The 14,942-nt window shown below is 49.4% G+C and overlaps 1 protein-coding gene across 4 annotated transcripts in view; it reads right to left on the minus strand.

Moving 5' to 3' along the window:
• Positions 1–14,942, minus strand: part of IFT172 (intraflagellar transport 172) — a 44,781-nt gene that overhangs the window by 24,411 nt on the left and 5,428 nt on the right. For all 4 annotated transcript variants that reach the window (XM_064448484.1, XM_064448483.1, XM_064448485.1 and 1 more), the window contains exons 7-15: positions 13,856–13,943; positions 12,778–12,992; positions 12,558–12,681; positions 11,335–11,430; positions 10,283–10,444; positions 6,938–6,991; positions 6,319–6,422; positions 5,574–5,659; positions 4,944–5,056 (exon numbers count right to left, since the gene is read on the minus strand). In XM_064448484.1, coding sequence (XP_064304554.1) covers positions 4,944–5,056; positions 5,574–5,659; positions 6,319–6,422; positions 6,938–6,991; positions 10,283–10,444; positions 11,335–11,430; positions 12,558–12,681; positions 12,778–12,992; positions 13,856–13,943 — 1,042 coding nt within the window. The remainder of the gene's footprint in view (positions 1–4,943; positions 5,057–5,573; positions 5,660–6,318; positions 6,423–6,937; positions 6,992–10,282; positions 10,445–11,334; positions 11,431–12,557; positions 12,682–12,777; positions 12,993–13,855; positions 13,944–14,942) is intronic.

Genomic DNA, 14,942 nt, shown 5'->3' on the forward strand with positions numbered 1-14,942 from the left:
TCGCTGTTTCAGTCTGTACCAAACTGGTTGGAGAAATAAGTACAGACATAGCTTAGGAGAATCATAGTACTGTCAGATTTAGGCTGGTGGCAGTATTTAATGAAGGGGCTGCTGATGTAGCCCCTTGAGAGGTCTGAAAAGGAGCCAGAAGAGGCAACAGCAATCTTGATGATGCCACTGCCTCTTGCTGAGACAGCGAATTAGAATTAGAACTAAACAAGACTGCAGAAATAAATATAAAAAGGTATGTTGCTGAGAAAGTTCTCTCTTCTCACATGATAGGACATACACAGGCGTGTGGAAATGTATGTACCACTTACAAATAGAAGCCTGTTTCATCTGGTGCAGGCTGCCGTCACTGCTAGTACCCTTCTGAAGAGTATCAGTGCAGCAGAGCCCAAAGAGGTGGATGCCCTTGCTACTGGCAGTGATTCAGCCTCCTTTGTAGCAAACTTCTTTCTTGTTTGATACTTTTATGGATATGTGAAAGTAGTATCCTAAGAGCTGTAGACATGGAACAATCCTCCTTCTGAGAGTTAAGAGGGTCTTGATTGGAGAGGCACTCTATTCTACTGCAGAGGGAGGCATTACATTTTTTGCAAATCCACATTGGGCTGCTCCTTCTGTTTCTCTGGAGTCAAAAGTATTTGTAGGAGTCCTTGTTCTGAGATGGCCCAGAACCAGAAATACAGTCTTTGTGCAAGAAAGCCTACCTCCAGCACACTCTTGTGAGAGAAGTCTATGGTAAAGAGCTTGTGAGGCAGCAGATGTGTGCACTGCAATCTTTGGCTACAAAGCTGAGCACTCTGGTTGCCAGCTGATAAGCTTGGCAGCAATGAATCAGCCTGTGTGTGACTGATAACAAGCAGACAGCTCATTAATTGGAGATCTGTGATTCCCAAGGAGGAAGATATCTCTGCACCCCCTACAGTCTATGACACAATCTTAGGGGTCAAGCTGTCAAAAATGACGAAGGAGGAGCAGCTCAGTGAAGAAGCCTGGGGTTCCTGTCTGAAATGCGAGGGTTGAATTCAGAGTTTCTTCTGAGATGAGGCTGAGAAAGTTCTCAGGGATTTCAACACATATGCATGTGTGAACATAACACTTCACCCACCCTTGGCTACGGAGAGAGGTACAGCCAGTGTGGAAATACTCTCCTGCAGCCTGACAGCCCCCAATGGGATCTGAAGTCTGAAGCAATTAAAACCATCCCCTGATGAGCTGCAGTGCTATAGCTGGGGTCTGCCACAGCACCTGGGACACCTGCACAGAAATTCTAGATGTGAATTACACCATTATGAAGAGGGTCATGTTGTTTTCTCAGGATGCTTTTGTGGCAAAAGGAGCACAAGATGTTCTTCAACAACCATAGGCTGCTAGGGAGGGATGGACTCCACCTGTTGGGAAGGGGCAAGGGAATCTTTGGCAGCAGGTGGCAAACTTGGCAAGGAGGGCTTTAAACTGAGGAACTCGGGGGAGGGGGACAAACTGGCAATGCTAATGCCACCACATACAATGGGGGAGTAAGACAGGACAACCTGAGCCATGATAAAGGTGCCATGGTGGCGTCATACGATGGCAACGAGGAGACCAACCACCTCAAGGGTTTGCATGGCTATAGAGGGTCCTTGTACACCCCTCTGGGGAAACCTGTGTCCTCAAGCACCTTTCTGAAATGCCTGCGTAGCCTCACAATCACAGGCCCTTGTCCTCATGGGGGACTTCAACGACCCTGATGCTTGCTGGAAAAGCAACACGGCGAGCCATGCATGATCCAGAAGGTTCCTGCAGAGCATCGAGGACAACTTTTTGATGCAGGTGGTGGAGGAGCCAACGAGGCGAGATGTGCTGCTCAACCTTATCCTAATGAACAAGGAAGGGCTGGGTGAGGATGTGAGAGTTGGGGGTAGCCTTGGCTGTCGTGACCATGAGATGACTGAGTTTAGGATACTGCAAGGCAGAAGCAGGGCTATGAGTTGGGTTACAACCTTGGACATCAAGAGGGCCAACTTTGGCCTCTTCAAAGACCTGCTAGGAGGAATCCCATGGGCTACGGGTCTGGAAGGCAGTGGGGTCCAGCAGAGCTGGACAGTATTCAAGGACCACTTCCTCCAAGCTCAAGATCGGTGCGTCTCCAGGAGGAAGAAGTCAGGCAGAGGAGTCAGGAGACCCATATGGATGAGCAAAGAGCTTCTAGAGAAACTCAAATGGAAGAGGGAGCTTCACAGTATGTGGAAAAAGGGACCGGCAATGTGGGAGGAATATAGGAGTGCTGTCAGGGTATGCAGAGATGCGACGAGGAAGGCCAAGGCCCACTTGGCATTAAATCTGGCAAGGCATGTCAAAGATAACAAGAAGGGCTTCTTTAAATGCATCAGCAGTAAAAGGAAGACTGGGGACACAGTGGGCCCACTGCTGAGCAAGGAAGGGGCCCTGGTGACACAGGGTGCAGAGAAGGTGGAGTTACTGAATGCCTTCTTTGCCTCAGTCTTTACTGCTCAGGCTGCCCCTCAGGCATCCCAGCCCCCAGAGAAGAGAGGACAAATCGGGAGAAAGGAAGACTTGCCATCGGTTGAGAAGGATCGGGTCAGAGATCACTGTGCAGACTGGATCCTCGCAAATCCACGCGCCCCCCATGGGATGCACCGGCGAGTCCCGAGGGAGCTGGTGGATGTTCTTGCTGAGCCACTCTCCATCATCTTTGAAAGGTCACGGAGGACAGGAGAGGTGCCCGAGGACTGGAGGACAGCAAGTGTCACTCCAATCTTCAAAAAGGGCAAGGAGGAGGACCTGGGGAACTACAGGCCAGTCAGCCTCACCTCCATCCCTGGAAAGGTGATGGAGCAGTTCATCCTGGAGGTCATCTCCAGGCATGGAGAGGACAAGAAGGTTATGAGAAGCATTCAACGTGGATTCACCAAGGCAGGACCATGCTTGACCAACCTGATAGCCTTCTGTGATGGTGTGACTGGCTGGGTCAATGAAGGGAGAGCAGTGCATGTTGTCTATCTCAACCTCAGTAAGGCATTCAACACTGTCTCCCATAGCATCCCCATAGAGAAGCTAAGGAAGTGCGGGTTGGATGAGGGGACTGTGAGGTGGGCAGAGAACTGGCTCAACAACAGAACTCAGAGGGTCATGATCAACGGGGCAGAGTCTGGCTGGAGGCCTGTCACTAGTGGTGTTCCCCAGGGGTCTGTGCTGGGGCCAGGCCTGGTCAACACATTCATCAGTGACCTGGACGACGGGACAGAGCGTCCCCTCAGCAAGTTCGCTGATGACACCAAGCTGGGAGGGGCGGCTGATGCACCAGAGGCTGTGCTGGCGCCCAGCGAGCCCTGGCCAGGCTGGAGAGCTGGGCCCAGTTGAACCTCAGGGAATTCAACCAGAGCCAGTGCCAGGCCCTGCCCCTGGGGAGGAACAGCCCCCCGCACCAGCACAGGCTGGGGGGGACCTGCTGGAGAGCGGCTCTGCTGAGAGGCCCTGGGGATGCTGGGGGGCAGCGAGGGGACCCTGAGCCAGCACCGGGCCCTTGGGGCCAGGGGGGCCAGCGGTGTCCTGGGGGGCATGGAAAGGCGTGTGGCCAGCAGGGTGAGGGAGGTTCTCCTCCCCCTCTGCTCTGCCTGAGTGAGGCCACATCTGGGGGGCTGCATCCAGTTCTGGGCCCTCCAGTTTAAGAAGGACAGGGAACTGCTTGAGCAAGTCTAACGGAGAGCTGCCAAGGGGATCAGGGGCTGGAGCATCTCCCTTGTGAGGAAAGGCTGAGAGACCTGGGCTTGTTCAGCCTGGAGAAGAGAAGGCTGAGGGGGGGATCTCATCAATGCCTGATGAAGTTTGCAGATGACACCACATAGAGTGGGGAAGTAGACACTTCAGAAGGGAGAGCTGCTCTGCAGAAAGATCTGGGTAGGCTGGAAGAGTGAGATAACAAGAACCTTATGAAGTTCAACAAGGACAAGTGTAAGGTCATGCACCTGGGAAAACATAATCCGGGAGTGCAGCACAGACTGGGATCCCCCTGGCTGGAGAGCAGCTCTGTGGAAAGGGACCTGGGGGTCCTGGTGGGGCGAAGCTCAACATGAGCGATCAGTGGCTGCTGTGGCCAAGAAGGCCAACAGGATGCTGGGTTGCATCGAAAAGGACATCGCCAGCAGAGAGAAAGAAGTAATTATCCCACTCTACTCAGCACTTGTCAGGCCACACCTGGAGTGCTGTGTGCAGTTCTGGTCCCCGCTGTACAAAAAGGATGTGGACAGGCTGGAAGGGTCCAGAGAAGGGCCACCAAGATGACCAAAGGACTGGGAAGCTGCCATACGAGGGTAGGCTGGGAGAGCTGGGTTTGTGCAGCCTTGAGAAAAGGAGGCTCAGAGGGGATCTCATCACCATGTACCAGTACTTAAGGGGCAGCTACAAAGGAGATGGAGACTCCCTTTTTACCAGGAGTCCCATGGAGAGGACAAGGTGGGATGGACACAAGTTGCTCTTGGGGAGAGTCCGGTTGGACATGAGAGGGAAATTTTTCACAGTGAGGACAGTCACCATTGGAATAATCTCCCCAGGGAAGGGGTTGACTCGGCCACGTTGGACACCTTCAAGAGCCGGCTGGACAGGGTGCTGGGCCATCTTGTCTAGGCTGTGCTCTTCCTAGAAAGGTTGGACTAGATGGTCCCTGAGGTCTCTTCCAACCTGGGATTCTGTGATTCTGTGATTCTCAGATAGAGCAAGATGTCTAGTAACTACCTTCAGCATTAGCTATGACTCAAGATCAAACATGCAATGCTGCCAGCTCATGCAATCTGAACATGGTCTGTGTTCCTCAAAGGAGTGGTCAAAAAAATCAGGAGTACTTCAGATATGTATCTCACCTCCCTCCCTCCATTCAGGCATATCTGTCTGTACCTCTCCCCAGGCATGCTACACTCCCCCAGATGTATCCGCCTCACCCTCAACTTCTTGTCCCTGAAGAGTAGTTTGTGGCCTGTTTCATTCAGCTCCAGCCAATCAACCTTGCTGTCATGGCTGACAGTGCCAGCAGTGTAGCCACCAACAAGGTCCACTTGGGAAGGAAAGAAAGGAAAGAATGTAAGTACCTAATGTGCCCCAAAGTGTTGAATATTCAATGCTTTCCCATGGGGATTAGGTGCCTGGGACTTAATTCGGGCAGGACCTGCTGGCGAACACACTGTGATGTGAAAAGCAGACTGCAGTGACATTTTATCTTGATGCCTTATTAACAGCAGTAGCTCCCTCCACCGTTCTGTGAGCATGCACAGATCACAGGCAGTGCAGGCAGCAATAACTGTCCTGCTGAACCGCATAGAATCTCAGGCCCAGGACACAGTCACAGCCACCCCACAGCTGTGTCCACACCAGCCAGCCAGCCAGCCAGCAGCAAGGCAGCCTGGTCTCTAGAGGTCTGCTGCCAGGCAGAATGAATGCAGAGGGGGCCTTCAGCAATCTGCTGCTTGGTAAAGTGAATGCAAAAAGGGCCTTCAGGGATATGTTGCCTGGCACAGAAAATAGAAAGGAATCAGGAAGGCTGGCAAAATACAAGAGAGGGAGGTTTACATCACCTGTTGCTATAGTCTTGATGTCTATCAGATAAGCCAGTCTCTTGTTCTCTTCCACGCCTCTCTGCCGTCTCTCATTGATACGGACACTATTATTTGAAGGAAGTTATGACTGTTACTTTTACTGCTCTCTAAATTCACAGGACTGAATCATGTAGTCCCTCCCAGACTTACCTGCAGTTTCCCCAAGCACATGGAGCCTCTTGCAGTTCTCTGACCTGTGACTCTTGCACAGTACCTATGGCTGCCTCAAATGAGAACAAACCTTTCTGATTCATGGCTTCACTCTGGAAGCTGCCCTCTGGAACCATGGTCCCCAACAGCAAATTAGTAACACTGCTTCCGTCTCCACGCGGCCCATTATTCTTCCTTCTCTCGAATCAGAAAATGGAGTATGGTACTTCAGAGGGATGGAGGAGGTCCTACTGGCATCTAGAGTCCCTGATAATGCTGTACTAGGACTAGCTGGATGCAGAGACGCCTGAGTACATGCACAGGAGGTCCCTCTTCAGCAATAGCCTTCAATAAGCATGTATCAGAGGAAAAGTGTCTCTTGTGCTTCTAAAACATTACAACCATTAAGTGTAACCGAGCAACGAAACCCCACCATTGGTCACTGTCAGAAGCAGATTACTCAGGTCAGTGTCCGGGGCTGTGTTCTGCAGAGTGGGACATGTCCAAGTGTATCTATCTGAGGTCGCTCTCACAAAATGCCTGTATTGGCCACACACGCAGGCAGGCCACCTACCTGACAAGATGAGGGTTCATGAACTCTGTGCGGACAGACCCCAGGATGTCATTGCTTCCATATTCCACTAGTGTCAGCTCTCCAGCATTAAAGATCATGCAGACCTGAAAGCGAGAGGGGAATATGAACTTACAGAAAAGCCCGGTAAGCACACATACCTACCAGTGAGGTGTGCAGAAAAGAACTCTGCCGCACACAAGTCTAAATTCAAACCCTCTGGGATCAGTAAGGAATTGTCCTTGGCTTCCTCTTGTGATTGCCAGCTTTTCCTCAGAGTTGGGGATTTTAGTTCTGGGCCTATCAGTCCTGCAGTCCTATCACCCTGACAGCTGTATTCTGCACCTCTAACATCCTCTGTGGCTGTTGCTCTTTTATTGCTCCTCTCTCCTATAGGGTTATGACTTGTATAACTTGACAGTCCACACACTGAGTTTGTTCTGTACCTGGCATGTGGAAAAGGCAAGTACGGGGAGGAAGTATATCAGGATCTGCATGGAGAGGGTAAGTCCAGGAAGCTGCTGAGAAACAGGGTTTTCCAGAAGTGCAGATGACACTTCTGCTGGTGTACACCCTGCTTTACTCACCATTCATAGATAGCATCCTCTCCCATCCAACTTACGTTCTCATTGTCGAAGAAGAACTTCTCATTCCCTCCAGATCCTTGCCAGGCTACCTACAAAGCAATGGAATGGAGTGAGCAAATGCCAGGCTGGCAGCTCCTGGAGGGACCAGGTTGCAGGCATTGTGGTCTACTGTCCAATTCACAGCTCCCACAAGAGACAGCAAGAATTACAGAACAGAAGGGATCATGTTCCAGCACTTCAGCTGTCAACACTGTTGTTCAGTCATTCCCAGCTTGCAAGTTCCTCACTCCCCTCTCCTTTTTTTAACCTCTGCTTCAGACTCCTGTTCTCTTTGTGTAGTATCTTACTGCCTTCTGGACAAGAGGCCTTTATCTGACCAATGTACTCGCTCTACCCTATTATTAGGGAGCTGGGGGTGTTTAGTCTGGAGAAGAGGAGGCTGAGGGGAGACCTTCTCGCTCTCTGCAACTGCCTGAAAGGAGGTTGTAGCGAGGTGGGGGTTGGTCTCTTCTCCCTAGTAACAAGCGATAGCGCAAGAGGAAATGGCCTCAAGCTGCACCAGGGGAAGTTTAGGTTGGATATTAGGAAAAACTTCTTCACCGAAAGGGTTGTCAAACACTGGCACAGGCTGCCCAGGGAGGTGGTGGAGTCTCCATCCCTGGAGATATTTAAAAGAAGAGCAGATGTGGTACTTGAGGATCTGGTTTAGTGGTGGGCTTGGCAGTGACAGATTAGCGGTTGGACTCGATGATCTTAAAGGTCTTTTCCAACCTTAACAATTCTATGATTCTATGATTCTATTCTTTCACAGGCACTTCTCCACCTTCCTCAGACTAACTTTATTACAAAAAGCACCCCAAACAGCCTCTTTGCCTCTGTAAATCTTCTCCACAGAATCAGTACTACCATTTGTGAGGGCAGAACATACATGTAGCTGAAAACTGTCTGTTTTGGGGTCATGTTAGCAATGACTGCTCAGCATAGTGCCAGTGGGGGACGAGCTGATTTGGAATTAGAGAAGAGTGCTGGATAATGCCGTAAGTACCGCGATCACAACAGGCATGTGGTCAGAAAGGCAGAAAACTAAAGTCAAGGCTGCAGCTGTCCGTTTCCCTCCTAGAGCAAGAGCTCCAAGGAACTACTTCAACAAAACTCCAGTGAGACAGCAAGATGGTAAATGACTATTCACAACTCTATTCTTTATAAGGAGAATAGCTGTGCAACTGAAGGAAAAATGCCTCTGAGCAATATGATGTACAGAAACCTGGGAGATTTAGTCTGGACAGATTTTCAGCTAGATTACCAAGTGTCAGTATCCTTCAACTCAGATCTGTAATCAGGAGCTCCTGCTCCTGCTAGATTGATTAGCACACTATTGGCCTGATTAGAAGTATGTGATACCTCTGTGAACAAAGCACATGCATCCTGAAGCCTATTTAATACTTCTATCGGACACTAACCTACTGCCCATGTTCTGCAGGCTGGGCTCATAGGCTCAGCACTCAGTGCACTGTGAGGTTCAGGGTATGGACAGTTTTGTATGAATTGTTTGGTACCAGAAATGGTACTGGCATAAGCTGTGGTACTGCAGCCATGAATGTTTTTTTCTGAGTTTTTTTTTTTAAACACACTAAGATTCATACATTCACATCTGGAATGTACACATGTACAGCATCCAGCTTTGGGCCCCTTGGTACAAGAAAGACACTGATAAACTGAATCAAGCTCAGCAGACTGCTATCAAGATGGTTAGGGCTGAAGCACTTGCACTACAAAGAGAGGCAGAAGGAACTGGGCTTCTTCAGCCTGGAGAGGGGAAGGCTTAAAGAGACCTCTAATAAGGTGATGCCAGGCTTTTTTTACCAGATCACAGAATCACAGAATGGTGGAGACCTGCCCAGGCAGCGAGGTGTCATGGTGTTCTGTTTTGTTCTGTTTCTTTCTTCGCCAGGAGGAGGAAGAGGAGGAGGAAGATAACATCTGTGAAACCATATCTGGGTAGGTGGTGAGCTGCTGCTTTTGTTACAAAATCACAGAATCCCAGAACGGTGGGGGTTGGAAGGGCCCTCTGGAGCTCATCCCGTCCCACCCCTCCTTGAGCAGGCACCCCCAGAGCAGGGGGCACAGGACCACATCTAGGCGGGGTGTGAATGTCTCCAGGGAAGGGACCCCACAGCCTCTCTGCGAAGCCTGTGCCCCTGCTCTGGCACCCGCACAGGGAAGGGGTTTGTCCTCATGTTCAGGTGGAACTTCCCATGTTCCAACTTGTGCCCGATGCCCCTTGACCTGGCGCTGGGCACCACTGAAAACAGCCCGGCCCCATCCTCCTGACACCCTCCTTTTAGATATTTATAGGTATTGATGAATTCCCCCCTCAGCCTTCTCTTCTCCAGGCTGAACAAGCCCAGCTCTCTCAGCCTTTCCTCACCAGGGAGATGCTCCAGCCCCTGATCATCTTGGCAGCTCTGCGCTGGCCTTGCTCCAGCAGTTCCCTGTCCTTCTTAAACTGGAGGGCCCAGAACTGGACGCAGCACCCCAGATGTGGCCTCACTGGGGCAGAGCAGAGGGGGAGGAGAACCTCCCTCGCCCTGCTGCCCACACGCCTTTCCATGCACCCCAGGGCACCGCTGGCCCCCTTGGCCCCAAGGGCCCGGTGCTGGCTCAGGGTCACCTCGCTGCCCCCCAGCACCCCCAGGGCCTCTCAGCAGAGCCGCCCTCCAGCAGGTCCCCCCCAGCCTGTGCTGGTGCGGGGGGTTGTTCCTCCCCAGGGGCAGGACCCTGCACTGGTTCCTGTTGAATTCCCTGAGGCTCCCCTGGGCCCAGCTCTCCAGCCTGTCCAGGTCTCGCTGGGTGCCAGCACAGCCTCTGGTGTATCAGCCGCTCCTCCCAGCTTGGTGTCATCAGCGAACTTGCTGAGGGGACGCTCTGTCCCATTGTCCAGGTCATTGATGAATATGTTGAACAGGACTGGACTCAGCACAGACCCCTGGGAACACCGCTAGTGACAGGCCTCCAGCCAGACTCTGCCCCGTTGATCATGACCCTCTGAGTTCTGTTGTTGAGCCAGTTCTCTGCCCACCTCACAGTCCCCTCATCCAACCCGCACTTCCTTAGCTTTCCTATGGGGATGCTATGGGAGACAGTGTTGAATGCCTTACTGAGGTTGAGATAGACAACATGCACTGCTCTCCCTTCGTCAACCCAGCCAGATGCACAGTGAAAGGGTGAGAGACAGTCGTAAATGAAAACAGAGATTCCAACGAGACTTAGCAAAACAGCTAAGGGACCTCCCAAGGTCCCTTTCCCATGCAGAAAACATGTCCTTTGAGTTACAAAGTTAAGCATTTGACACTCAGGAAATGTTACAGGTTTTCCAGTACCTCACTGAGCTTGTTGGAGTTGATGTCACCCAGCAGTAACGTGTCTGAGGTATGGGCCACCAGATATTTGTCTTTCCCTAAGATCTTCACCTCATCAATCTCATAACCATACTGGGATTTCAACACAACTCGATTTCCTGTTGAGAGGTTCTTCACAATGACCTGGAGTAAGTGGGAAAAAGCGATATGAGGCCCTTTTTCCATGCACAGAGGAAGAACACAGACTTCTTGCCCCACAGAAGCTCATGCAACAGGTGATATTTGGGTATTTAGATGTCCCTTCACATCATTTCACTCTGCTTTTCAAAGAAACCTTACCATTCCTTTTGTATGGGGCGACAACTGTAGTAGAAGTGTGGGATCCTCACTTCTGCCATTTAGAAGTTTCTAGCGCTACTGGAGGACTACTCAGGCCCCCAAGGATGAGTTACCCTCTGAGAGTCCTGGCTCTCTCTCCACTGACTACAGAGGGGTGCCTAGACTGCTAGCTCACCCTTACTACCTGATTTTGAGCCAGGTAAAGTTGGCTGAAATTGAACCACTAAAGGAGACTCCATTTGGCATGGAGGTATCCCACAAGAATTCACAAGCTAGGACATAAACTCCATTGTCTTTGCACCTAGCCAATTTCCACCCAGCCCTGCCCGTCCCTGGAATATTCCCTGTGCCTTTCCTGACAAGTTGCCACGAACAAACTGTAGGTGCAGATGTGTACCTAAAATACTTTGGTAATTTGCTGTGGCAGTTTTGGTGCATATTTTTCAAGGCAGCGTAGCTGCTTTGAAGGGAGGAGAGGGTGAGGTAGATGGACTCAGATAAAGACAGCATCATTCCCAAATCTCTCAAGTATAGTTTTATTGGGCCTGAAGCTAATGACAGAATTTAAAGGGCTCCCTCAGCTGATTACAAGGAATCTGAATGGTTGGGCCAGGGACTGGAGGCAGATGATGGACAGGAAAGAAGCTGATGGCACCAAGAACTCCAAATATGTCTAGCTTCAGTAAGTATACCTTTTTCATCAAGAGACATTACGTCATTGGATATTCTCTTACCTGGCTTGGTCCCACGTATGTAATTTCAAATTTATTTTTGTAAATGCTTCTGCGAAGGCAGCAGTCAAATTGTTCAACTCCTCCACACAGAGTGCCCTGCAGAAACAAACACATTGCACACAGTCAGTGAAACCTGTTAAGGAGAGGTATTCCAGACCCTACTACATGAAGAGGATCAGAGGTGAGACAGAAATCCACAGGTCCTCGCTGCTCTGGGAAACAAGACTGCAAGACCCCAAGATGCATGAGGACCAGCCCTATCTTGACTGTCTTCAGAGAACAGAAAGACTGAGAAATTCTCAGAGAAACAGAGCTTACCAAATACTGCCACATACATGGCAGAGCAAGAGGAGGGATTAAATATCACCTTTATCCTCATCTTCCCCATTATCCCTCTAGTTTCCCACTTCTCCCTCTCCCAGCCTCCCAAGCTCTCCTCCCTTCCAGCAGAATCCTTCTACCTTTATCTCTTTATAACATCCCTATTCCTTTCACTGCTCTCCTATTCCTTAGCCCCTTCCCCTTCTTTACAAGTAATTGTTCACATGTTCAATTAATTCTCTGAAAATTCTCTGAAAATATTTCAAGGATTCTTGATTTTGTTGAACATGAGAACATGAACATGAACATGAGAAGATGCAAAACCTATTACAGAAAAGTTGTAAATAGCAACCTCCCTAAATAATTTAAGTGCTTTAAGGAGTTATTCAACTCAATACAGAAAGATTTGCAGAAAGGTTGATTTAAAGAGCTTTAAAGAATTATTTAACTTAATAGAGAAGGGCAGGTCAAGCCCCAGTGGCTGAGAATACAAGAAGGACAACTCTGAACTGAAAACACAGCACATAGAGTATAAGACTGGTTTTTATACTGCAGCTTACAGGTGGTCAGAGGAAAGAATTCTCATGAGACTGCCCTAGAGAAGCTATGCTGACCTTATGCTTCTGTGAAAAAAGGACTGCTGCTGCCAATGAGCCGTTACACAAACGCCCATGATATTTTCCAGCGTCCTACTCTGCACACTGCACATCTATGCCATGTGACTGCAGCGATGTCCCTTGCACAAGGTCTCCGCCCGGGCACCTTGCCTCGCACACCTGGGTGATGGTGTGACCACTCTCATAAGCCCTCCCTGTATCACATCACTTTGTTCTCAGGAGCACGCACAAGACTCTGCCTGGTGTCTGCCTCATGGGCTCAAGTTGCTGACTGATGATACAAACCGCACAGATCCGCGAACCATCCCTCTTCCATGCTAACGCTGTGATGGTGTAGAGGTGAGCTATTTCTTTGGGTTTGCCTTCCTCCCAGGCACTGCGGCGTGGGCTCCAGTTCAAAACCCTTAACCTATGAGAAGAGATGAGAAAGCAGAGACATGAAGAACTGTATATGGTTGAAGAAGAAAGCACTATAAAAAGGAGACTTTACCATCAGGCACCACACCTATCATAGCTGCCAATGACAACAGACTGGCCGCCAGGACTGGCAGCTGCTGTGGTGAATTCCTTCTCTGATGCGTCCCGGCTGTAGTCAAAGGTCTGAATCACATTGCCCTCCTTCCCATAAGCTACAATCTTCTTATCGCAGCCTGCAGCCACGATGCTGTTGGAAGCCCAGGCGAGGGCATAAGGAGGACAGGGATGCATCACCAACTTACCCTACATTAGACAAGAAAGAGCATCCTGAAAATGTGAATGGCTCTAGCCCCCAACTGGCCTCTGTCTTCAGCTATCACACTGAGACCATTATGAGGCCCTTCTGTGAAGTCCAGTTCATAAGGGTTGCTTTGTCTGCCTGCCCCAGTCTGTAGGAAGGTAGACAGAAACCAGCACTGAGAGATGTATCAGCTATTCCGTTCATGTAAGTGGGAGAGAAGATTCCTGATGCCAGTAAGAAGACCAGTACCACTAACTAGACTGGGATGCACCCTTAACGTAGCAGAGTATATATGGGCCTTCAGCATATCATGCTAGAGAGGAGGCATGCTCAAACTCTGCAGCTGGAGAGAAAAGATCTGAGTGAGAATATCATTCCCTTCACCACAGCTTGAAGCACAGAGTCTACTCCTTTTGGGGAGGAGCAGGAGGCTCAGGAGAAATGCTGGGTGCCCAGAGTATCCTGTCCGTAGATAGAGTGTGAACTTGGGGTTCAGGGTTAACCAGGATAACTATACATTGCTCAGTGAGAAGATGACAATAGCTATTCCCTGGAACCCTACCCATTCAAGCACCATTTGCCTGGACACTCCAGCATCAGATCTTTCCAGATGCCTGAAAAGCCTTATGTCTCATACACAAAACCATAACTTCCCCTCTTACTACCACATTCAGTGCATTTCAAAGCATCTAGTCACTCTTCTGTCTTCATCAATGCTCCATAAAACCTATACTAGCAAGCACAGACTGCAGCTCCTCTCCAGACTTGCACTCCCTCTACCGCCTGTGCCTTTTCCAGAGCTCCTCAGCTGGGGAGTAGGCTGTACAAACAGGAATTTTGCTCATTGAAGAATGACTTTTGGTACCTGTGATTCACCTGAGCCCTCATCATCAAAGAAGAAGCGTACTATGGTTCCATCTGCATGGCCAGACAGGATTCCCTTCCCCGACACACTGTAAAGAAACACAGACAAGATGATGTAATATCGCAGTAAGACTTGCACCTTTGTTTTCCTATCCCTGCTCAGGGGAGCCAGTCCCAGGGTCATCGCTGACATTCCTCATCAAAGGAACTTTCACCAAAGACATGCTGGGTGATGAACACAAGAATATCTAGTACCTGTATCAGTGTCTGTAAAAAGAAAGCAGACAAAAGTATGGAGAGTGGAAAGGCGAGTGTCCAGTTAAGTATCTTCATCATGTAACATCACATAACCAACTTTCTGTATTACTAAAACACAGAGAGGCTAATGACCTTAAGTGGAATAATGACTATGCACACAATTTCTTATAGCAAGGTATATCAAACCACCCTTGTGTTGGAACTGTTCCAGAGGTGAGGCTGGATATTGTGATGCCAGAAATCCTTAAAAGCAACAGAATTTAGAGAAAAAAACATCTGGACAAACTCTCCAGGCCTAAGTCCATTTTTTGTAGCATTAACATCCTGGGTATTTCTTGACACAAGCAGGGAGAAGACAGCAAGGAAGAGGAAACAGGCCTAACATAACGTACCCAGAAAGAACACTTTTTAATGATGATTCAAGTACAGAATACAAATTCTGTGAACCCTGTAACCATCCAGAAATCATACATCTGTCTTTTGTTGACTGCAGTCACAGAGTTGTCACTGACACCATAGCAATAACAGCACGAGCTGCATTTAGAATTAAAGTAAGGGGGTGGTCTGGGGCAGGGGGAGAGGAGGGGAAGCAGGGAAGAGAGGTGGGGGAAAGAGTGGGGGGTAAGAGAGAGGAAGAGAGAGGGGGGAAATAGAAGCTTTCTGGAATGGAGGCAAAGACAGACAGACTTTGGAAGGGACTTCTCAGCAGTAGGAAGTCAGAGTCCTAGACTAGCTTAATTTTTTAAATTTCCTTATCACTCAAAAAACAGAAGGACACCATTTAGTGAAAATCCCGCTGTAAGGACTATAACATCTTAAATTTTTTAGGT

Source organism: Phalacrocorax carbo, chromosome 3 (assembly GCF_963921805.1).
Source record: "Phalacrocorax carbo chromosome 3, bPhaCar2.1, whole genome shotgun sequence".
Lineage (NCBI taxonomy): Eukaryota > Metazoa > Chordata > Aves > Suliformes > Phalacrocoracidae > Phalacrocorax > Phalacrocorax carbo.